The 23,961-nt window shown below is 51.5% G+C and overlaps 2 protein-coding genes across 10 annotated transcripts in view; one reads left to right on the top strand and one right to left on the bottom strand.

Moving 5' to 3' along the window:
* Positions 1–2,719: 2,719 nt before the first annotated feature.
* Positions 2,720–10,250, bottom strand: HOXA13 (homeobox A13). Of its 3 annotated transcripts, XR_010406455.1 has the most exons (4): positions 9,207–10,250; positions 6,274–8,471; positions 4,813–4,911; positions 2,722–3,978 (listed from the first exon to the last, which is right to left on the bottom strand). XR_010406455.1 is itself a non-coding variant. In XM_045865126.2 (2 exons), exons 1-2 carry the CDS (start codon positions 10,129–10,131, stop codon positions 8,227–8,229), a joined length of 1,170 nt encoding a protein of 389 aa, XP_045721082.1. In that variant the 5' UTR covers positions 10,132–10,250; the 3' UTR covers positions 4,928–8,226. The 3 variants fall into 3 exon arrangements, 1 of the variants encoding a protein (XP_045721082.1); XR_010406454.1 differs by having other exon boundaries at positions 2,720–4,911; XM_045865126.2 differs by lacking the exons at positions 2,722–3,978; positions 4,813–4,911 and having other exon boundaries at positions 4,928–8,471.
* A 63-nt stretch (positions 10,251–10,313) lies between these two features.
* EVX1 (even-skipped homeobox 1) overlaps positions 10,314–23,961 on the top strand; it is a 49,352-nt gene continuing 35,704 nt past the window's right edge. For 3 of the 7 annotated variants that reach the window (XM_064575127.1, XM_064575126.1, XM_064575133.1), the window contains exon 1: positions 10,314–10,423. Coding sequence is in view for 2 of the 7 variants with exons in the window: in XM_064575132.1 (XP_064431202.1) it covers positions 12,722–12,739 (18 nt within the window). In the remaining 5 variants the exon portion in view is untranslated. Of the gene's footprint in view, positions 10,424–10,547; positions 12,740–23,961 lie in introns of those variants that run through there. The other 4 variants (XM_064575132.1, XM_064575131.1, XM_064575129.1 and 1 more) reach the window with 3 other exon arrangements.

Raw genomic sequence — 23,961 nt, 5'->3', positions numbered from 1 at the left:
CTCTTCTTGGGACCTAGCTCCTGGATGGCAGCCAGCCTGGGAGCGCTCAGGCTCACTGGACAAACCAAAACTCATTTGCAAAGATCTATAGTCATTTATCTATGGATCACTTAGGGCACCAATTTTTTTTTCCCTATTCTTGTTGGACTGAGCCCCTAGCAACCTCGGTCCCTAAATGTCACACCTATTTCTAGAAAGCTCCATTGAAGACTATTTCAACCCCAGTGACCATACTGCACACAGGTGCAAAAGGCAACTGGTGGCCCAAGGTAAAAACAGCCACAGAGTCTTTCCTAGGGTTGGAGGCCAGGCTTTTATTTGGGGGCTGTCTCCTTCCAGGTGGGGGGTGTCTGGAGGTGCATCTGTCCTCCATGGTGATTCTGGGTAACGGGTTGTTTGTGAGAGGCCAAGACATCTCCAGTATTTGTTCTCAGGGAACAGTCTATCGGCAGATCATGGCCAGTCTATCACATTTCCAGGCGCTGTCCAGACGTGGCCCTGAGGCTACAATGAAATATTAGGAGACTCTCTCTTCACTACTAGGTGGAGGCAGGGGTTAGCTCATTATCCCCTTGGCTTGGCAAGGCACCCTCCTGTCCAGAAGCTCCTCTACACTTCCCTATAGCACAGGAACAGGTAATGCCTTGAACTTGGCCTTACGGTTGGTTCTCATCTGACTCACAGATTCAATCCTCCAAGGCCCCTAAACATCTGAAGAAGTCCACATCCTCCCCCTGGCCACTGAAGAGTGGGGCATAGGGCTCAGTTGAGGGTTTTAGACACCCAAGCGATCTGGTTATATTTAGTTTAGTGGGTCCCAAACTGATGGGAGAGAGTTACTTCCTTTGAGAAGAACTATTTTTATTTTTATTATTGTAGATTCATTATAAAAAAAAATTCCCCCCCCTTATCAAATGGGAACAAATGGAGTATGGGAAACTTTAAAGGACAAAGCCCTGGTTCTCGGCGTCTGCTGTCCATTCTCCCTGAAACTTCGGCTCAAACGGGTTTCTCCAGCCGAGGGTATCTGCAATAAAGAGGACGAAAGGGGGCGGCCCAACCAGAAGGGCAGCCCTGGCCCTCAGCTGTGGCTCGCAGGAAGCCTCCATGCCCCAAGCTCCAGCTGCCTCTTAGGGCAGTTCCCCAGGCTCCTCTGTTTCTACTCGAGCAGCGATCCATGGTTCACATTCCGTACTTGAAAAGAGCTAGCCCATGCCCATCCCAACCCTGCCCTAGGAGTCTCCCCTTCATGCCCTTCCAGGCAGTTCTGTGATGGCACCTATCCATGCACAATTCCTCCAGCTAGTGTCCCCTCAAGGCCCTGCTCACCCATGCAGTTCTAGGGATAAAACCCAGCTTTTGTGTCTTTTGTGGAAAAAAAAAAAGATGAAATCCTTTGCAGGGCCTCTTTGATTCACCTGGGGCAATAAGCTCAGGGCAGACCTCATGAAAATTATTTGTTTATCATTGCATCTGATGTGTGACCTGCTGCAGGCAAGCTTTGGGCAGAGGGCAGGGGCTCCCATGCCGCCAGAACACAGTGAATGGGTTTGGGGGGCCCCCCCCGGAGTCAGGGATTTTTACCTTTGGCAGAGTGCACCTCACTTCTTGGCCCAGATTTTAGGCAGGAGAAGAAGAGCATCAAAGTGCACAAAGCATCAGCTTGCACTTGAAAGAGCGTACCTGGACTCAAGGACCTTAAGAGAGGTTCGCAGCAGGGTCCTTGCTCCCCTAACCTATTCCTGGCCCTGCTGGCCCACAGGCCCTGTGGGTCCCTTGTTTCTGCCGGAGCCCAGAGCTCCGATCCAGCCACATCCGCTCTCCTGAGCTTGCAGGCTCTGCCTCTCTTCGGGGCTAGGCCTCCTCGGGCTCCGAAGTCTCCTGGACCCGCTCTTCCAGGACTCGACGGGGACATAGCCTGGGCCAACCCTGGCTGCGGGAACTCCTTTTCAGTCGGGCTGGAGCGACAAAGTTGGAAGCCAGGAAAGGACCGCCGCCTCCAGTCGGAGAGCCCGGGCTATCAGAACCTGCATGCAGCCGGCCAAGTGTGGGTCCTGCGGCTTCCTGCGTCCGCCGCGGTCCTGACCGCGAAGGCAGCCACGGTGCGGAGGACTTGACCTTTGCGGCGCGAGGGGAGGGCGCTCTCTGAGCTGCCGGGAGGGGGATTCTGCTGTCTCCAGCTTCTCCCACCCAATAGCAGCCCAGACAACCCACGCAAGCTTCGCCGCTCACCCCCTCGCCCCCTCGCCCCCCTCCATTTTGTGCAATAGCTGCAGACCCGCAGCCGAAACAAAGCCCCCAGCAGTGCTCTGGTCCCCAACTCCCCTTGGCTAAAAGGCTCAGGGCGAAAGCCAAGCGGTCCAAGACCCTCCCCAGCGCCTCCTTCTCTCATTTGAGCCCAGCCGCCCGTAGCCAATGCCAGGGTATTACTTTGGGTGCCAGCTTCCCGGGAGCGGGGTCCTGGCGTCGGGTTGCGGGCGGCGCCGGGCCTATGGCCGGGCCGAGCCGAGCCGAGCCGCAGAGCGCTGGGCGCAGCGAGGCCCGAGGCTGCTTCCCGGCCCAGGCCCAGGCGGAGACCCGGGGCTGCCCGGAGCGCCCCGATTCGGGTGCACCGCGTTGTCCTGCGTGCCCAGCTCGCTCTCTGCTCCCTCGGATGTCACCCCACCCCTCGGCCCGGGGTTCAGAAAGCGGAAGTATTTGGTAGAGAAAAACAAAAACACGGTTTCTTTTCAGCCCGTCTCAGAACCCCTTTTGGAGAAAATGCTCCTGTCAAGTTTTATTTCCCGTGCAAACCACCTTCCACGCTGCCAAGAATTAAGACCGGGAGAGATTAAATACCCGATTATTCTCTTGGGGAGGGCGGGGCGGGGCGGAGAAGCGGGCACCCGCACAAAACATTCGTTTGAATCGGCTTGTCCTCATCAACGCCTAGAGAGGCCCGCGAAGGCCCGCTCTCGGGCGACCGTGACGTCAGCCTGCAGCTGCGGGGCGACTCCGCGGCGCGGGTGCCCGGCCGGGCCCTCCAGAGTCCGCCTGGCGCGGGCCTGGGGGTCCGGCGCCTTGACCTCGGCCAAGCGCTCTGCGGCGCTCCTCCTTCCACACGCAAGCCTTCCGAGCGAGGCCGGCTCTGGAAGGGTTTGAGCCTCCATTTTGAGTAGAGGGTTCCTTTAGAAGCACGGAGGATTTCGAGCCTCGCCTCTGCCCCCCGGGGAGCAGGCGCTCGGAGTCCGCAGCCGCGCTTCTCCTGCTCGTCCACGGCCCCGCACTCGGGGCGAGCCCCGCGCCGCGCACCGCCGCCCGCGAAGGGTCGAGCGTCTCGGAGAGGCCGTTGTAATGCTTTCTGCCCGGGGCATCCAGCCTTCAGCGGCGCGACGGAGCCGGGGAAAAATGAAGTCAGCTGTGACAAGGCCTTAGCTGCTTCGGTGGAGGGATTTTTCCGTGCCGGCGTCTTTTCTCTTCCCTTTAAAATCAAATCAAAAATAGCGAACACCTCGCAGGCATTCGGCGGCGCTAGGTAGATGGGCGAGGGTCGAAGCAGCCGATCAGAAAGCGGGTGTTTTCATAAAGAGTGAGGCCGGCTGTTATTTACCCGGCGGCCTAGCAGTTGAAAACTTAATTATTGTGTGCGGGTCCTAAAACCTAGGCATAAATCTCCCCAGACCGCTTGGATAACGCTACATCACTGCTTATGAAAAATGGGATGTGAGCTACTCGCTGCACATTTCTCTGATTCTCCGGGTCTTGGGCTGCTGACACGCATTCGATCAACTTTAAAGGAATGCGCATAAATCAGGAAGCCCCTAGCGTCTCTCGCGTAGAGGTCCGCAAATCCGGAAGGGCGCCTCTCAGCCCACCAGGTCTGGGGCTTAGCAGTCCGGGACAGCGATCGTCTCCGCTCCGAATCTCCGGAATTCGTAGAGAGGAAGCGAGACGCCGCATCTTCACCGAGTCCTCCAAGCCCACGCAGCGGGGTGTAATCTGCACATATATTATACGGTGAAATCTGTGTCACGGACTACCCGCACACATGCGTATCACCCTCAGCTGAATTTCACTGCCTCGTGAATTTTTAAGAAAACACTTCAATTAGGTTAAGTTTTTTAAAAAAAGAATAATTTTCTTCCCTCCCTTTCTTTAAAAATCATCGTTTCTTTCTTTCTTTCTTTTTTTTTTTTTTTAACAATTTAAGCGGATGGCTTCAGTTCTGCATCAGGCATAAATAGTAGTTAAATGCAAAGTGACATTTTACAATCATCCACTTCAAATACCTTAATAAATTTGACAGAATTAAGAGCATATGGGAAAAGTGTTTTTTTTTTTTTAAAGTCCCACATTTACAATTTTTAAAATGGTAGGCCACTACAGGATTAAAAATCTTTGCAAATTTAGTAGATGAAAACGGTGTCTAGCTGTTTCCATATTTACAATGTCTTGTTCAGAAAAGGTTTCCCTTTTAGGAAAAAAAAAATTGAATAAGCTATTCAACAACACTATCCTGGTGTCCGGTGTTATTATTCTTATATGGTGGCTGGAGTCCTCCTGGATATCTTTTTTTCTAAAGGTTTAGGCTAATTGCTATTTGGGCATTAGGGAGCCCTCATAATCCATGCTTGCCTCAGGTTATCTGGTAGATCCATGGGAATTTTAAATAAGAGGGGAGTTCGGTAAGATCGCCATTATCAACTACCATTTTAGAACGGGGGGGGGGAAACCCACAAAAAAACCCTGACACGTCTTCTGTCATTAGTTTCAAAAATTGAAGAGAGGGGGGAAAAAAAAAGAAAAGAAAAGAAAAGAAAACTACTACTTTACCCAGAGTTCCTGCGATGGGTTGTGGAAGGGGCGGTATTCCGGCTGCAGAGCTGCTGTTGGCCTCCTTCCTAGGCCTGAAGCTCAGAATATTTCTTACATCTAAAGAAAAATATCCCCCGTCAACAGAAGAGTCCCCTTTGGAGCTGTTCCGTAAACACACAGTATGACCCAGCTTTGAGGGGATTTTCCACCACTTTAAACATTTGGGGAGAAAGTTGTTACTTTGGCTTGATGGCAGCTCATTTAGAAAGGGAGTGCTGGGGCACACGATGTGGGGAGCTTGATCTGAAGCATCATTTTCATTTGTTTCCACAAGTGGAGTGAAAATCCACTTTCAGGACAGCAAAATTGGATTGCACTTCACAAGACCATTCCATATGTATGTTTTCAAGACCATGCTGTTTCTGAGACAGCTTTAGAGATTCTGTAATTCTCCACCTATAAAGAAGCTCTAAGTCTTCAGGTCGGGGAGGTTTCCGTCAGCCAGGTTTCTAACCAACCAGTATTTCTTTCCATAAACCGATAAATATGGTTTTTTGATTCACAATTACTTTCCTCTAACATAAAGATAAAATTGACCTCATCTCAAAATTCTGCATCCTAAGGCTCCTGGTTCCACCAACATATATATACATGCATAGCATGGATTTGACAAAAACACATTACCCTATGTGTATATTAAATATAAAACGTACATATGTATTATTTATGACTCTAAACACAGCAACTGATGTGTTGTTGGGGGTCAGTAAGTAGTAGATATAATATTTATTATAGTTTTGATGGTGACTGTTAATACTATCTTTATCTATTTCTTCCACAAATCAAATGGCAGCCTCACAAGCTCCAGTATAAGATTGCACGCACCACCCAGGAGCAGCACTCGGCTCTGAGCTATCCAGGATAACTCTCCTTCTGCATCCATATTATGGTCATTTTGTAGCTATGAGATCTTTAAGCTCTCCATACTGACCTCTTAAGAGGTGAGTTTCTTTGAATTTCTGAAATGTAACTCTAGAACTCTAGAGTTAGCAAGGCATCTGAAACTTTTTATTTGCCGTATAGACTCCCCTATAGCTCTAATTAGGATGGTAGACCACCTTGGAGGGTGAGGGCCAGGAAAGAATGGTTATTTAAGAACACCTTTAGACTGTAACAAAAATGTACAGCTTTAAAGCAGATCTGCAGAAATCTGAGGCAGAACAAGGACTGTGAAGACAAATCAAACTTGGCCATTAAAGAAAAGGAGCAAAACTTCATCATGTAAAGTACATTTTGTACCTCAACTCTAGAAATCACCTTAAATTACAACATCTTGGATCATCAGTAATTAGTGATCCTATATCTGTACAGATTCTACAAATATATATACAAGCACACACGAGCACCAATATGCAAAGTATACATGTATACACATATATAATATATATTCACATATATACAGGCACATGTATAACTTACATATATTCAAATTTGTTCCATCTGGAGCCAAAGAAATGAGTACTAAATCTCTAAAACAAGGAGTCAAGGAGGTAAGACCTTTTGATTCCCTTGAAGCTGAAGAATTACAAGGAAGCTTGTCAACGCGAGGTGGCGCCCTTGATCTACTAATCCAGCCGAGGCCAATTCATGAGCTGTCAAAAGTCAAGGTCACAAATTGTCTTTTTTCGTCAAGGTCAAGGTTTAAGGCCTTTCCTAGTCCTGTCATTTCAACAAATATCAAAACCTGCCCTTTCAGACACATGCAGATCCAATAGCAGATTTTAAAATACTACAGCCCGGGCATCACTGATACTAAACAACTGGTTTTCATTTTCCACAGTGAGCCTGGGAATTTATACTATCCCTTCCTCCTTTCTTCTTTCTCCTTTTCAGAATGCTTAACACTTTAACTCTCCTGAAGCATTTATCCAAATTTTAAGATTTTAGTTATGAGGGATTTCTCCTTTTATTTAAAAAATTTGTAGTGAAAAAAAAAAAGGCTGAATAATAATAGAATAATTTGTATAGGACAAACCCGCTCCTTTTCTTTCTGTGCAGTGCACATTTAGCTTGGAAAATAATGAGTATTTCCTTCAGATTTTAATGGCAGTGACTATTTTATTACCATAATTAATACTTCTATATCACTATCTACAGGTCTAAGGTTCTTTTTAATTATTATTTTTAGTAGAAATGTTTGAAAAGCAGGTGCACAAATACATTTTCACAGTGTGCTGAATGTCTTTATTTACAAGATAGCATTTTATAGTGAATGTGAACAAAATGAATGTGCTGGTTGAAATAACTGCTTGATTAAAAATGTGCTATAAAGATGAATCCCTAAACTTCCTTATGCAGTCTTATAACACAATAAACAAGGAAAAAATACTAATCCCTAATAGATCAAAATATAGAATGTAAACATCTAAATGTTTCGGGGGGAATGGATTTCCGCTCTGAGTTTTCTAAAAAATAAAAAAGCAAAATTACTCTCTAGCAAAATGTTTAGTAAATATTTGGAAATACCAATTTAAATGAAACATGAATTCTCTTCAAACCAAAGTTCACCATGTCGGGGTGGACCTCTCAGGAGATCTGATAAAGGGAATTCTATGAAACATCTGATGCTTTAAATATTTTTTAAAAATTATTAAATTCTTTGGAAAGTAAATTATATCAAGCAGAAAATGTAATCCAAATGCCACAAAATATGTTTGTTATAAGCAATTTAAAATTATTGTCAGAAGGACATTCCCAACCTGGGGTTTCCTTGTAGCCTCAAAGGCTCAGCTGGTTGTATTTACTACCAAGACAAATGATCCTTGGAAAAGCTTTCTCTCTCTTTCTTCATTGTAAATTGCCCAAGATCATTATTTCAGTACCTTCTTCTCTCTCCCTTTCTAAATCTATACATAAGATGTTTTGCAGAATATACAACAATGGTAGGAATTTCACTAAGATTTACCTGAGCAGTCACTTAACATGCAGAGGGGATGGCAATGGCGACCCAAGGACAAACAGATGTTTACAACAGCCTCTTGCTTTTGTAACCAACTTTTGGATTATTACCATATAACACAGTATCCTGAAATATTATGGTCACATAAATACTTACAAGATTTCAGTAAATGTGTAACTTATCTGAAATTGCATATTTGGGGGTTGACGTTTGACTCTAGAGTTTGTCATTTAACGGTCTGGTGGGGTTGGCGGGAGGACTGGAAGTCTTTACCTTTTCTTAAAGTTTTAAAAGAGTTGTAGATTCCACCAAGGAGAAAGAGATCCCCCTTAGGAAAGCAAAATGCCAGTGTCTTTCTCTTTCTCTTTCCCATTCTTCAATTATTATTATTAAGCATTATGTTCATTATCTGGGCAAAGCAACCAGTTCTGAAGCATTTCTTCAAGTTGCCCTCTCGCTCCATTTTTAATCCATTAACTAGTGGTCTTCAGTTTGTTGATGACTTTTTTCTCTTTGACCCTCCTATTCTGGAACCAGATTGTAACCTGCCGCTCAGAGAGATTTGTCGTGGCTGATATCCGCCTCCGTTTGTCCTTGGTAATGAATTTGTTTGTAGCATATTCCCGCTCGAGTTCTTTTAATTGCACCTTGGTGTAAGGGACGCGCTTCTTTCTCCCCCGCCTGTAGGAGCCGGCGTCTGAGGGATGAGAGACCACGTCTGGAAGATAGGGAAGAAGGCAAGTTACACAGGGATCACACCCAGGCTAAGACACAGGCGACAGCTCTATCTGAGCCACCCCCCTTGCAGCGCCCAGCTGCCCTTTGCCACGCATTGCACAATCCAGCCTTCTGCTACAACCTGGAGGGTCGGTGGGGAGGGTGGTTAGTTCTGCACCGAAATGAAATCGCCTAGGGCCCCAATGACCACCCCAACCGGGCCACGTTGTCCGCACAGCACCCTGGGTTCTCTTGATCGCCTGGCCCAGCGGCCCACACCTTAGCGCCAGGCTCAGGGGACAACTCTGCTATGCCTGACTCCTCTCTGTATACCCCAAGCCCCAACACTTGATGCTTCTACACTGAAGCCATTTTTTTTTTTTTTGAGAGAGAGATCGAATACGGGCAGTTTGGGAAACCGTTTCCAGGTCAATTTTCCATCCTTAAGTCGATGTCAAGGGCTGGGGAGGGCGGGGCGCAGAGGGAGAAGGGAGCCAGCCAGGGTCCTCACAAGCTTCTTCCCAGCCATCCCTCACCCAGGAAGAGCGAGGAGCCAGCCCAACTCAAGGGCAGTGCGGGCCGCGCCAGCCAGCCGGGGTCGGGCGCCCCGGGGTGCAGCGCCCCCGGGACAGGCCAGCGGGGGAGAGCAGAGGGCCAGGAGGGTGACCCGGGAGCGAGCGGCAGAGAAGCTGGAGCAGAGCCGGAGGACCGGGGTTGAGAAGGGGACGCCATTTACCGGGCAGAGTGGACTTCCAGAGGTGGGGAGGCTGCGCCTGCTCTTTGGGGCAGTACATTTGGCCGTTCCAGCCGTTGGGCAGCGCCCAGGGCTGGTAGCTTTCCATGGGAAGACCCAGGGGCTCGTGGCGCGACTCGCCGGGGCCCCCGAGGCCGGGCACCACCGGCATATCCAGGTAGCCAGGCACGGGCTGATGGTGGTGGTAAGGCCCGGGCGCGTAGCCCTGGTGGTAGAAGGCGAACTCCTTAGCGCGGGAGCTGAACTCCTCGGCCGCCGGGCCGGCGGTATCCATGTACTTGTCCGCGAAGGCGGCGGCAGCCGCGGCGGCCGAGGCGGGCTGCGCGCACGACTTGATGGCGTTGGGGTGCGGGCCCATGCGGGCGCACGGGTAGTAGCCGCTGCCGAAATAGCCGTAGGGCAGCGCCGCGGGCCCCGACGAGCTCTGCGCCGCCGCCGAGCAGGGACTGCACTGCTTGGCTGCCTCGGCGCCCGCCGGGCCCGCGGGGCCGGGCCCTCCTGAGGACGACGCCGCCGCGGCCGCTGCAGCGGCGGCGGCGGCGGCGGCGGCGGCGGCGGCGGCCGACGGGGGCGCCTCCCCGGGCGCGCTGTTGTAGGCGGCCGCGGCGCCGGGCGCCAGGGGCGCCGGATGCGCCATCAGGTTGCGGCACTGGTTGGCTGCGGCCGCCGCCGCCGCTGCGGCCGCCGCCGCCACCGAGAAGTTGCCCCCCGCGGCCGCGGCCGCCGGGTGGGGGAAGCCCCCGCCCCCGGCCCCGGCCGCCGCCGCCGCCGCCGCCGCTGCCGCCGCCGCCGCCGCCCCTTCCATGTTCTTGTTGAGTTCGTCGGCCACCAAGCCACCGCCGTTGTCGTAGAGAAACATGACGGTGGGCTCGATCCAGCGGGGGTGGAGGAGCACGGAGGCTGTCATAGCCCGAGCCGCATGGAGAAGACCCCAGTGGCGCTGTTTTAAAAAGCCCCCAAGAAGTGAAGAGCGCGCGGCGCGGGGCCGGGGCCCGAGCGAGGGGGGCGGATCGCGCCCCGCGGGGTCGCGCCAGGCGGCCGCCCATTGGCCCGCCCCCCCCGCTCCGCCCACGGCGTATGCAAAGCGGGCGGCTCCAACCCAGGCTCTGCGCTGTGCACCCGCGGTCCCCGCCGCCGCCCGCGCCGTCCCCAGCGCCAGCGCCCGCCGCGCGGCCGCGAACCATTCACCCAGGGGAGAGGTGGGGGACGCGGACGAGTGGGGGCGGAGGACTGGGCGGGTAGGGTAGGGAAAGAAGGGCGGCCTCCTCGCAGCTCCCCTTCCCTTCTTCTGTCCCAGTGGGGCCCAGAGCAGAGTTAGGCGGGGAGGGGACGGAGGCGCGCTGTTGCGTTGAGACCTGAAGCAGTGGGAGTGGGTCAGGTAAATCTGCGGGCGGTTGGGGATGGGATAGTACCGAAAACGGGGCGTAGTCCAGGCTGGGTGTTTCTTGGGGCCTTTGAAGCTGGTTTCTTTCCAGGTATCCGCGAGTCTTTCTGCAGTGGGACCCTAGCGTGGACTCTAGCGCTTTCGGCTTCAAGAGCGTCAAGATTTGGCTCCTTCCAGGGGAACCGCGACGGGGCATTTACGGATGCGCCGGGCTCAGGGGTCCCAGGACATTCCACTGGGACACTTGGACTGTGTTTAGGAGCTCTCTCCGCTTTCCTGTCTACAGTGTTGGCGGGCAATTTCATACACTTGCACTTAGGCCCACAGGGTGTCAGAACGACTCCCTCACACCCACACTGACACACGCACACACATTCAAGTGTACTTTGATCACACACTCACCCTTAGGTATAGAGACTGTTCCACACTCTGCCCCGATAACAACCCTTCCTCCTCCAGAGACTTTGGAGCAATCTGTGTGCAGTATTCTCTGGTGCTCCTACATCCCCAGCCAGGCTGTCATGTCCTGGAAGTTTAAAAGGGACAGCCCCGGGTGCTGGTTGGGACTTGAGTTCCCTTTCTGGGGCCTAATGAGGTTTCATAGATCTTGGGCAGGAGCTCATTCTTCAGGCACCCGGGCACTCCCCATTTCACTCCATTTTGGGACGGGAGAAGGGGGCTCAATGGGACCACTTCATGCCTTCCCCCCAAGCAGGACTGGGGAGAGCACTGTCTCCAGCCTGCTGAGGGTGCCCAATCCTCCTCTGTCCAAGAACCAGCTGGAGAAGCCTTTCCTCTGTATCTGGGAAATACAGACCCTTTCCTGAGAACACGGTGGGATGTTGGTGCTGAAAGAGGCAAGCAGCCACCATGTTTTGGTGAGGGATTCTGGGGGTCCTGTTGCTTTGGGGTTACATATTTCCATTTCGGATTGTGGAGGCTGTGAGCTGGTCAGATACCCAGAAGGGGAACATACGTTCAAAGTGAAAGTGGGTGTATTCTACAGGAACATCAGGTTTGGGGAGAGCGCTGGACTCCTTTCATCCCAGGTGGATTGATGAGCATCCAAGCGTGGACCTTCCCTCCCGTCCTAGCTTGCAGACTCAGCCAGAAGCTCAGAGCGTTGCAAATACCTCCAGCCCCTATTCCCTGGCCTGATCTGCTCTCTAAGGCTCCTGGTTTTCCTGCGGAGTCCAGACCAATGAGGCTGGGCTCCGGCTTTTATCTGCCTTGATCCCCCGGGTTTGCTGGGACCAATGTAAGTGTTGCCCAATAAAACCTTCTATGACACCCCCCTCCCAATATACATATACACAGTGTGCCCTTTCCCTCCTGCCTTTTTAGTAGCTCCGGGTAAATATTGATCTGCCTCCAGTTTACCTCCTCCTTGAATGGCCATTTGCAGACTAAGGAACTAGCCTTTTGTAGGGACTTGATTTTTGTGTTACTTTCCGGCCCCATTCGCCCCCCTTCCTTCCTCCAAGTGGCATTGTAAAACTCACAGTGACAAAGAGACAGGATAGGGTTCGAGGCCCCAGTTCCTGAGGACTTGAGGGCTGTTTTACATACGGGTCAGACGCGGCTAGAGGCCAAGGTCAAGTTGAAAGTTGCAGTCTAGCCCGTGTGAGAACAGCCTTGCAAGCCTGGAGAGTCAGGCAGCTGCGGCAGGGCCCACTGCTCACCTCCCTTCTCTCACTCTTGACTCCTTTTTCTTTTGGAATTACTCTTTCTTGCTCTGTTTGGTTACCCAGCCTTTTTTTTTTTTTTTTTTTTCCCCTGCCTTCCTGGAGATTTTGGGGCGGTGTTTACAGACTCTTCTTCTCTGCCTCCACCCTGCTCTCTTGGCCCGGGCTTCGAGCCTCTTCTGTTTTCCAGCCAGACCCAGAAAAAGGACAACACAGCACAGGAAGCCCCCACCAGCCGGCGCCTCTGCCAGCCCACCTCTGGCCATGGCGCAGCTGCTGGTGCATATAGCGGCCAAGGCCGGCTCCACATTCCTCCCTCCCTCTCCCCACTTCACCGGAGACCGAGCCCTGCACGCAGAGGAAGGGCCCCAGCTCCACGGACTGCCAAAGTCGACTGGGTCCCTCCTCACCAAAAATGGTGAGACAAGATGAGAAGCCACAAGCAGGTTTGTCTGGGAGGGATGGCGCTGGGGGAAGACTTTGGGTGGCATCTCGAATTAGGTTTTGCTCCCGAAACTTGGCGGCTCCTGAATTATTTATTGAGCTTTGTGGTGGATCTTTAGTGATCAAGTACTTTGGATATTTTCTTCGTTCCCCATCTCTTTCTATCAACTTATGAACACTCTCAAGACATGGTTACTTAGAGAGAGGCAGCCTGCTTGTTCCCTTTTTTTGTCTTGGATCTCGATATATATATGAAATGATTTTTTTACCAGGCAAGTCAATGGCGTCCTGGTGTGCCTTCACTGTTTTTAAATCTGCAGGTCCTGTTAGATACTGAGGTGTAGCCACCAACCAGTGGGGATAGTTTCTAGAATTTGAATGAGCTCTGTGAATAATTTTGGATCTGTTTCTAGAATTTCTACTCACTTTGAAGCAAGAAAATCTCTACCCCTTCTTGTCCTTTGCCCAGGGACATAAGAGATTCATTATTGGTTCCTAATACTATTTCTTAGCCTCTTAGCCCTCCAGGCAGCCACCAAACTGGTTTTCTGTGGAAAAAGAAATGTTGGAGGGCAGGGAAGAACTGGAGTGTGCCCTGGGAAGCAAGCACAGACTCTCCCAATGCTTTTCCTCTTTTCCTAAAGGCGGGATCAAGATTCACTTGCCCGCGCAGCTAGTTGGGTCTAACCCTCTGAGCCACTCTCTGCTTTTTTGTCTATCAGGCTCAGGGATTCCTATAGGATTGCAGGGAGGCGCAATCAACCTGAATCCTGGAGATGGCAATTTTATCTTCAGACTCTTTGTGGGCTAGGCTGATGAAGTCGGATACCCACTGGGATCTGCGGGCGGCGGCGGCCTTTGAGCAAGAGGGTGGCAGGGGTAGAGGTGGGCTCTGAGTGGGCAACATGGGCAAGACCAGAGGGCGACAGCTTGGTGGCTTGGCCTTTGTTCCAGGCGCTGCCAGACCCTTTCTCTTGCCAGATCCTTGGCAGGCATGGCTTCTTACCTCCTAGTACAGACCAGGGTGCCCTGCGGGGCTTTGGCTGCCCTGGAACCTCCTGCTGAAGAAAGAGACATTGGTTGTGGGGTTTTTTGGGGGGGGGGCGCTGGTATTTGCTGCCAGCCTGGGTCATGGAGCCCTGGGCTTTCAGGGTTGGAAGAGAAAAGGACAAAAGGAAACCAGGTTTTAATCGAGTTTGATTTTCACAAGCAAATGAAATTTACCTGCTCTCACTTTAACTTGGAGGAGGCTGTCAGCACTACTCCCTGGCACTGTTTCTCTGCATCCATCCAGCATTAGGATAAACATTCCTCCCTTGGTTTTAAAGACACTTTGTATTTCAGGATATTCATGTGTTTCTAATGTATCCAAGCAGCTTTACGAGCTGCATTTGCAGAACATCTTAACCCTCTCTCTCCCACCGCAAGTAGGGTGGGGGGCACGGAGATAATGGCACGGAGGAATGGCGACGGCTGAGGACCTGAAGCTGGCTAATTGAGAAAGAGAAAGAGAGAGAAGGAAAAACACCCAAACCAAATTGCATCTCAGAATCTGTGGTTGACTAGACCACTGAGGAAAGAGACAATTGGGGCTGCTCTGTTCATGGTGGGGTTTGAGGCTTCCCCACCCTCATCTGCACCAGGGCAGAAGCTTAAGGAGGAAGGATAGCTTCTGAAGAAACTTCGCTGGCCAGTAGGCAGAGAAATGGCACATCCTGAGTCACTTGCTTAAGCTTTCACTCTAGATTTTTGTGCATTTGAAGCATTAGTGAGGCAGCAAAAGACCCAAGGATGTAGGGATAGTTTTGGACTGTGGGAAGTCACCTGGCACTGTGATGACCAGATGCTAACACGGTGAAAATTGGAGGACGTCGTAGACTCCCCCTTGCCTTTAAGATCTCCTCACCTCCTGAACTTTGAGGAGGGCAAGGTTTTGGAGGAGCACCTCTCCTTCCAGGTGGGATCCTTCCAGCCCCAGGCCTTCAAGGCCACCAGGACGCAGTGCCTGCCTGGCAAAAGCGGAAGCCTAGGGAGGACCCCAGTTCTAGCGCTTACCCTGCAGTGTTTCCCCCAGAAAGTCCCTGAGCAGGAAAAGCCTCCCTCCCCCTTTAGAACAACCAGTCCCAGGTCCCAGCCTCCCAGGAGGAGCAATTCCCTCTGCACAGTGCCAGTCATCGGAGCCCGGACTCCCCACGGATGGCGCAAACTTGGAGCGAAGGGAGCGTTGCCGCTTCTGAGACCGGCCTCCCTCGGGCTCAGCGAGGCCTGGGTGAAGCTGCCAGTGGTGGTGGTGATGGTGAGGGGAAGGCCGCCTGCCCCGACGGTGCCAACGCTCTGCTCTTGACTGGACCTGGAAACTCAGCATTCGCTTAAAAGAGGTAGCGTTAGAAGCTGAGAGAACCCAGAGAATCTCTCAGCCGGAAGGAGGAAACGCCTTCTCGCAGTCCCCAGCTGGCGGCGGAGGTACGGGGCCCGCTGGACCTTGGGGCCCATGCCACCCAGGGAGTGAGCTCCCCGTCACTCGGCCAGGGCGCTGGGAGAGCGCGGGAGGGCCCGAAGAATTCCCCGCGGCGCTGACGCGAGAAGGGCGAGAGGTCTCTGGCCCCGCCGCCGTCTGCCCCTGCCACTGCCCGAAAGGAGTCCCACCCGGCGGCCTCCACCCCCATCCTAGCTCGATGCTCACGCCCGCAACAAAACAGGAAACCAGCGCCCGGCTGTGGATTCATTATGTCAACAAATGCACTGAAGACATTCGAGCGTTCGAAGGAAATAGGGGTTTGGGACGTAAGCCTGGCCCCGCGGAGCCCCCGCTTTCTCGCGGAGACACCCGGCGCAGGCAGTCAGGCGCCCACGCGGCCTGGGCCCGCGGGAGTCGGTCGCTGCTCCCAACCCTGAAGACTCCCATGTCCCCGCCCCGGATTGCGAATTCGTAACGCACAGAGCGGCGAGGGAAGGAAACTCACCAGCGCAGCCCCGAGCTTGGGGAACGGAGCAGAGCACGCAGAGGCGTACTCCGACTTTCCCGGCACGTTATATGCTGTAATCATAACGATGTGTGTGCCTTGATAAGCGCACAGATTCGCACATCAAATGCGCGCACGCACACAGTGAACGCGGCCAGCCAACGTCATGGGGCTGAAATACAGGCATACCGAGTCCCGAGGAAAACTGTTTCCTCCTGCTGCACCAGCTTGGCGACATACTTTGGGGTGGCTGGCGTCTCCCTACCCGTTCTGATTCTTCCGACCACTCTCTCCATTCCCTCCCCCGGGGCTTTGTAAATACACCTGTCCCCAGTGGAAGGCGACTGGCATTTACCTGGTTCGGGTGTTCTCCCCAGAAACTCTGGCTGGCTCTGGGGACCCGCGCGGAGCCCATCAGGAGCGCCGACGCTGCTCGTGGCTCAGCCGCCGCTCCTTTGTCCCGCTGCTCCAGCCCCCACTCAGCCCTACGCTCAGGGAAACGAAGCAGCTCAATAAAAACTTTTGATATTAGTTTTTATGGGTATTTACACTCTAGTCAGGGGAGCCGAGTACGGAAGCTCCACTAATCAGCCCCCAACCTCGAGTTTGGATGCTCAGTTTATGGGTTGGGAAAGGGAGCTTGCCGGAAAGAAAGCCTGAGGATGGTCGGCTGATGCCGGAGAAATGAAAGGGGAGTAAGATCGTTTTCCGTTCGTGGAAAAAGAAGATTAAATGGGTAACTCCAGGTGCTACCCAAAGGACTGAGTTTTTATGCGAAACCCCTGCCAGGGATAATTTTTTTCACCTTTGCCTAACACAACATTTTAAGAAGTCTTTTTATTATAGAACTTTCCACACACACACAACTATAATGAACCCCTATATACTCAATTCCTAGTTTCAACCACAACTGTCATTTTGTCCTTCATGTTTCATCATCTACTTCCACTCCCTTTTTCCTTTCCTTTTCTTTTTTTTTTCCTGGAGAATTTTATTTATTTATTTATTTTAAAGATTTTATTTATTTATTTGACAGAGAGAGAGACCGTGAGAGAGGGAATACAAGCAGGGGGAGTGGGAGAGGGAGAAGCAGGCTTCCCGCGGAACAGGGAGCCCAATGTGGGGCTTGATCCCAGGACCCTGGGATCATGACCTGAGCCGAAGGCAGACGCTTAACGACTGAGCCACCCAGGTGCCCCTTCCTGGAGAATTTTAAAGTAAATCACAGACATCGAATCATTTCACTCCCACCTGGATTTTGAGGATAAATTTCAAGGTTGAGCAATATTGCTCAATAAAAAGGAATTCTTCCTATGTCTCAGGGAAAGGGGTCAGTGTGTTTGAATCTGAGGCATTCTGATTATAATCTAGAAAGAATTTGAGGGTCCACCCAAGAGAGATTTGGACAAAAAAGGGTTTGGAGTGTGAGTGCATTTTGTTTGCCTGAAATTTTATGTCTCTTCTTTATCAAAAATATATATGCATGAAGGAGACTTATGTTACCGTTTTCCATGACTTTGTTATCCTTTAATGGAAGATTTGTACTGCTGGGTAGGATCTGGTGAGAGTCCATGCCTCAGTCCTTTCTGGGTTCCAGGTTAAGCTATGTCCCTTCTTATTGGAAAAATGACCATTTCCCATTTCAACACACTTCCTTCCCCGGTAGAAGTCAGAAATAGCTGATTTCTAATGATTGAGCTAGGAAGGAAATATTTGTACTGGATTGATAGCTCATCTCAGCAAACACAGTTTTCAGGAAGAAATTCTATGTATTCTAAAATCTCAGCAGTAAAAGATTTTTAAAAATTAGTAAAGACATTGTGGTTTGTTTGGCTTTAATTCAGTGGCTTACTTGACAATGAGCATGATCCTCCCCAGCAAATTATGAAGGGTGATCTAACTAGAAGCCTTGTCGACTTTCGAAAGCAAGGATTCAAAACTAAAAAATAGTAATCTGTTGAATTGGACAAGTCCTATACCAGGCAGCTACTTAAGTTCTAACCCCATTCTTCTGAGTGAATATTGATCATCCTTTCTGAGGCAGAGTGTTGGGTTATTTTGCATTTAGATTGTTTATGGTTCCTTAGTTATCTCTCTCTCTCTTTTGAGGAGTTCTTAAATATCTGAGACACTTTGCTTTGGTATGTTTTTGCTCTAACAATATACGCTAAAGTAGCCACTCATTGTATTAGAAAAGAGCTATTTGTCTAAACTTATAAGGGATGTGTAATTTAAACAAGTGGAGAAATTATGTGCACAGACTTTGTGTAACTCTCTGATAGCTCCAACTGTACTCAGCAGAAGCCGCTGGAGACGCTAGTCAGGAGTCCCATCCCTGCAGACTGTGGGGCATTAGCAAGGTCGAATCCTACTGGTGCTTTGGGCACAGCAGCTCATTTGAGGGTCCCTGGTCTCCTGACTCTAAGATGGAATTCAGCAGCGGTTTAGGGTCTGGGTGGGGGTCAGGGTGGGGACTGCAGAAGTGAAGAGATTCTGAGGAAGAGGGAGAAGGAAGAGAAATGCCCGCAGAAAAGCTGGGAGACAAAGAGGAAGGGAGAGATGGTAGGGCAAAAAACAAGAAGCAAGGAAACTATAATTCCCAACAAAAAGTCAAGCTACAGCAGCCCAAAGTAGGCCTGTGTTTTTAAAGCCCTGCAGAAATCTGTTCTCTCAGGAAGCCAATTCTCTTAAACCTGGCTCCCCCCCCACCCCCCCTGCCACCGCTGGTGAGGAGGGGGCACTTGGGCTGCAAGCCTCCTCTCCCTGTGATTTGATTTCTTTCACAGCACAAAAATAATCTGGGCTTTAAGAAACTGACTGTGGACCAGAATTAAATGTGGGCGTGAACTTCTCCCCACGGAAGAGCCCAGGCAAGGAATTCTGGCTGGTATCAGCTGACCCAGCATAGGTCGTGGGCCAGACTTGGGACAAGCCCTCAAGCCTGCTAGCAATTACATGCTCTCAACCACTTTTAAAAAGGCCATATTTCTTTACATTTCTAGGACCTAATGTGGGGTTATGTCAGGTCATGGGACCCTTGGCTAGTGCAAAGTAATTTGATGTCACTGAGAGCAAGCACACTCGTTTGTCACCCTGAGGAATAGACGTCCCCGTGGGCCCTGAGCTGGGAGCAGAGCAGAGCGGGGCTGGCTGGGACTATAGGATCCAGCCATGGGTCTGGTGCTGACTTAGCCAGGTGGGTAGAAGGGTGTTTTCAGGGTCATGCGTGTGAGTGCAGGGGAGTGAAGGGCCCGCTTTGTTCCAAGCATACACATCAGCCCATTGAACTCATGTGGGATCCCAACTGCTCCAGGCCCTTGGATCCCAGGTTCCTTTGCTACAGGATCAAAGTCTCAGTTTTTCAGTTCCCTGAAAGTAAAGCTGGTTAATCCAGCTGCAGTTCTTCCTCCCACCTTCCACCCACTGGGGCTCCAGTGCTCTGTATCAGATTCAATAAAACCTAAGGGAGCCTCCCATCTGAAGAACAAGATTCATCCACCTGTGAGGTGATGCCGAAGGGAGGGCAGAAGGGACCATAAGCCTTATAGTCCGTTGGAGATGCACTTCGGTGTATGATGGGGTTGGCTCACGTCTTCGTGAAGGACTATGATGCATTTGCCTCGAATAATCTCATTTACTGTTTCCAGTTACTTTCAGGTTTGGGGGAGGAGAACACAAAGCCAAAGAAATGAGGTTCCCTGAGCCTTCTTTTGAGAATCAGGGAGGATCTAAGCTCCAAGTGCAGGTAGGTGTGGGGAAGTCACCTTGATGGGCAAGAGGAAGAGTGGAGAGGCCACTTGGGACAGCTGCGGACTGAGCATAAGGTGGGGTCCTCCGACAAAGGGCGATTCTTGGCAGTCATCACTGTCCCCTGCAGTCCCCACCTCAGGGTCTGGAAAGCCTCAGTGGAGCCACAGGCCCCCTGCTGCGGGCGCTGAATTGTGGCTCCACAAAGTCCTGGGATTCATACACTGAAATGTGGTGCGTATGTATCCCTTGATGATACAGAAGGCATTCTGGTAATGCTCTTCCTCCCTGACAACTGTAAGATGACATAATGCCACAATAAATGGAACAAGAGGGGAGAATGGTCAGCCAGGAGGCCCCAAGGAGAGAGACCTTGCTTTAAACAGGTGAAGTCGGCCAACAGAGAATTGCAATTGGCCTCTGTGAGGCAGATGGCACAGAGCCCATCTATCTTTCTGCCTGCCTTCAGGTTAAACAGGCATTGGGGGTGGGGTAGGGAGAGCTAAGGTAAGAGGAGACAGCATTCCATATGCGGGGCTCATTCTTGCAGGGCTGTGGGGGAACACCCAGTCCTCCACAGAAACTAGAAAGTCCAGGTGAGAGGAAGCAGACAGGCAAAATCCCACAGCTCCATGAAAGAGACGGGGCGAAAGTACGGCCTGCACACCCAGGGAAGCTGGGCTCCCAGCAGCCTGCAGGTGGTTAGGGGTCAAAGGCAACTCTTGGGTGGGATGGCCTCCAGCCTCACCTGGATTTTGTGGTGGTCTGTTGGTTCCCCAAGTCACTCAGGAGAACCCATATGTGGTCTCTCCAGGACTCCAACCCCTCTGGGTTCAGGAGCCCCAGGAAGATTTAGATGGAAATCCCGGGTTCCTGGGCCCCTGAGGCCTTAATCAGTTGACCAGGACCCCAACCTGGAGAGAGGAATGCCAATGAGAGCTGGACCTTTCCTAGCGGAGTTGGACATAGCGCCTCGGGCGCTGAGTAGGGATCTTCGAGACAGTCGCAAGCTTCGAAGGGGCAACGAGGGAGAGAGGGTCTCCTCTTTTCTGTCCACCCACCCCCACCTAATCCGGCGGCAGTCAAGTAGCTGGAGGCCGAGGCGAGGATGCTCTCCAGGCGCGCTGCAGTTGCGACGTCTTCCCACTAGATGTCTTCCCAGTTAATCGGAATTGAAAGGCGCTGTCTGCTCCCGGTGCCTGAGACTCGGTTTCCCCCGCCGCTTTTAGAAGTCGCGTTCCACTGGGAAAGCAAAGCTTTTTCTTTCTTTCTTAAGGCGCCCTCCCCGCCCCGCGCTCCAAATCCTGGCTCTGGAAATCCACCAGAATCAAACGCTGGCTCCCCGCGGGCTCGCGTCGGGACCTGCTCACGCCTTTGGAATCTTTATGACCTTTGATGTGTTTAAATAACATGGCTAGGCTGAGTACACACTTCGGATTAAACTTTAATCGGCTGCAGTCAAGGTCGCCCAGGTGGTAAACGCGTTTCCTCCGACATCTCCTGGCTTCCACTGCGGCGTCCAAGGTCTGGGGCTGAGGGCCCCACTGTGCCCTCCCTCCTCTGCCCAGGCCTGGATGGGAGTCAGGATGAGGGCCATCCCATTGGGCTCCAAAGAAGACTGAGGAAATAGGATCAGAGGCAGACACCCAGGGTGGGCTAATGACCCCAGCACAATTTTTACAGCTACTAGACAGAAGAGTTAAAAATTCCAAGAGGCACTTCCAATTTCCCCTGACTGCAGAGAATTGTAGGTCCAAAGTCATAGCCAGTGCCTTGATTATTTTGCCCAGCATGGTTCTGGTTACCCAAGAAAGGGTGAGGATGGCTGGTAATGATGGTGCAGCTGATTTAGCTAATCATTTTGAAGGCTGACAAGCCAGGGAGACGTAGGTCAGGATCTAGAACCCAGGCTATAGTGGGCCTTCCCCCTGCCAGACCACTCGCCACCAGGTCTGAACATAACTTTCTGAACCAATACAGTCATCATGAAGAATTGTCTTGGGAATTTATTTAGGAAGAAAATTCAAGGCCAGGGCAGCAGGTATAGTGAGAACTACCTATTTTTTAGTAATCTCTCCCCCCAAGGAGGGGCTAGAACTCAGGACCCTGAGATCAAGAGTCTCATGCTCTACCAACTGAGCCAGGCAGGTGCCCCCCCTTTTTTTAGTAATACCAGTGTGCTTTAAAAAAAGGGGGGGTGCGCATGTAAGGGCTGGCAGGATAGAAAAGTAATCCATCAACAGTGGCTTCCTCTGGGGAGAACCGGGGTCAGAGGGTCTGGTAGAGAATTCACTTCTTGCTGTAAATTCTTTTACATTATTTGTAACGTGTACCAATTTCATGTGTTAGTGATTGGGATAACACTCTTCAGAAAATAGGGTGCCCTGTTTATCTCATGGCCAAACATTCCTCTGGGGGAATTCCCTCCACACATCAAACCAGGCTTGGATTTGGGGAGACATTGAAATAAGTCACCCTAGAGCTTAGACCTTAGCCTCGTAGTCATCCACTCAGATTTCCATCCTCTGGGAGGGGATCTCAGGCCTTTCTCTACTGGGGTCACCCTACCCTGGAAATGAATATGTCAACCCCAGTAAATAGAGCCCAACCTTTCATAACAAGAGAACCCCATTGTCTCAAAACGAATTGAAGCCTGATCATAGATTTTTCCTCAAGCTCTGAGCGCCTTAGTACAAGGGCCCTACATGCTCCTTTAGGCTAGAGATTCATTCCAACAGCTCCTAGTAATGGCGTGAATAGTAAATATCTTCTATGTATATATTTGGTTTGTCAATTCCTGTCCCCAAGTATCAGGAAGCTCCACACACTTGACTAGAGGTGTTGACTTCTTGAGTTAGGGACAGTAATATTATCACTAACTAAAGTTAGTTTTTAAAAGTACTTCTTCATGGAGCCTTTTGGGGGCTAGTAATGCTCTATATCTTGATCTGGGTAGTAGTTACACAAGTGTATACACATATAAAAATCCAGCGAGCTGGGTGCTTAAGATTTTTATGCTTTGCTATATGTAAGTTATATGGCAATAAAAAAAATTTTTTTAAAGTGCTTCCTCATAACGACCTGTGAAGTAGGTCCCGAGGTTATTATAATCATATCGATTTTACAGACAACTAAGGCAACTAAGACTCAAGGGAAGTTACAGTGTCCCAGGCCTCCATGGGAGAACATAACCACTCCCAGCTTTCTCCTCCCAGTCTTGCTGCCTCGGTGGGAAGCCTTTTCTTTTCTCAGGTATCAAACTAGAGATGCTCTTCTCAGGGTTGTGAGGAGGGAATTTGACAATCTGCACCTTCTTCAAATTCTTTAAGCCTTTGAGTAGGGAGAAGATAGGGAGGGCACCTGGCGCAGAGGCTGTGAGGCCTAGATGGCCCAGCCCCCGCAGCCCTCTAATGAGGAAGGCGGTCTCCGGGGTTCCGAACATATTTTCTTCTCCTTATTCTAGGTGCACCCCCACACGCAGCAGAGCCCGAGGCCTGGGAGACCTCTCCAGGTGGCCTCATCCTCCTGCCCGTCCCCCTCCCCCCCCCCAAAAAAAACCTCAAAAGCACAGGCAGGGGTGGAGCTGGGGTGTTCTGAAATAACGGTGGCTGTAGTTAGATGGCCGAGGACATAGAAAGCGATTATTTATTCCAGGCACGGTCGCAAAAGGCTTCCAAAAATATCGAGTCGAGATATTTTATTGTCCCGCCTGTCTGCAGCCTGTAATTATGCGTTCAAGATGTTTAATGTGTGCAAATGCATTAGCCGCTTTCGCTGGTGAAAACCGTGGCTGGGAGCGGGGGAGAGGCAAATCTGGAGATAATTATGTCGCACAGTCACAAACATTATTCTGCTCTTACTGTAAACGGCCCCGGCCACCTTTACGGGCCACCTTTACGAGAAGCCAGGAAAACTTTGAGAGTGACTCCTAGAGCTCACGCGGACAAACTGGTTTCTTTCTTTCACTCTCTCTCTTTTTTCCCCTCCCGTATTGTTCGAAGTGTCTATTGGGCGGCTTCTGTGCCAGGTTCAGGGGCGCGCCAGAGAGAAGGCGCCGGCCGAGGAGCGCACGGAGCTGCCCGCATAGGTCTGCAGAGCCCGTGGCCCTCGGAGGCCGGGCCGGGCACTGGGAGGCGGCTGGCGCTGGGGGCCTGGAGCCCTCGCGGCGGCGGGCGGCCCCCACCTTGGGCAGAGTCGAGCACTCCCACTCTTTGCGGCCGTTCAGGTCTGCTCGGCACCGTCCCCACCTCCCCAGCAGGGCGCTGAGCGGCGCCCCCGCAGGCCCCGCTCTGAGTACGCTCCGGGTTGAAATGCGACCGCGAGGCCGAGGCCCTGGGCCCGGAGCAGTTCTCGAAAGGCGCAGGCCGAGCGTTTACTGGGGTGGGGTGCAGGGTCGGCTCTTACAGGGCTGACCCGGGGTGAACTTGCTATTTTGAGTCCCGTGTGCTGCGGGGGCCAAGAGAACAGCTGGGACGGGGGACCCCCGCCTCCGCCCCCCGGGCCTGCACGTCCGC

Source organism: Mirounga angustirostris, unplaced genomic scaffold (assembly GCF_029215605.1).
Source record: "Mirounga angustirostris isolate CCGP_5_RB_7025 unplaced genomic scaffold, mMirAng1.0.hap1 SCAF_12, whole genome shotgun sequence".
NCBI classification, from domain to species: Eukaryota; Metazoa; Chordata; class Mammalia; order Carnivora; family Phocidae; genus Mirounga; species Mirounga angustirostris.
Note: the sequence above shows the minus strand (reverse complement) of the source record. Positions and strands in the feature narration are given on the sequence as shown.

Coding starts and splice junctions, on each gene's coding strand:
- HOXA13 (XM_045865126.2), bottom strand. CDS start 10,131: ATGACAGCCTCCGTGCTCCTCCACCCCCGCTGGATCGAGCCCACCGTC. Junction 8,472..9,206: donor CTGGAAGTCCACTCTGCCCG/GTAAATGGCGTC, acceptor CCTATCTTCCAG/ACGTGGTCTCTCATCCCTCA.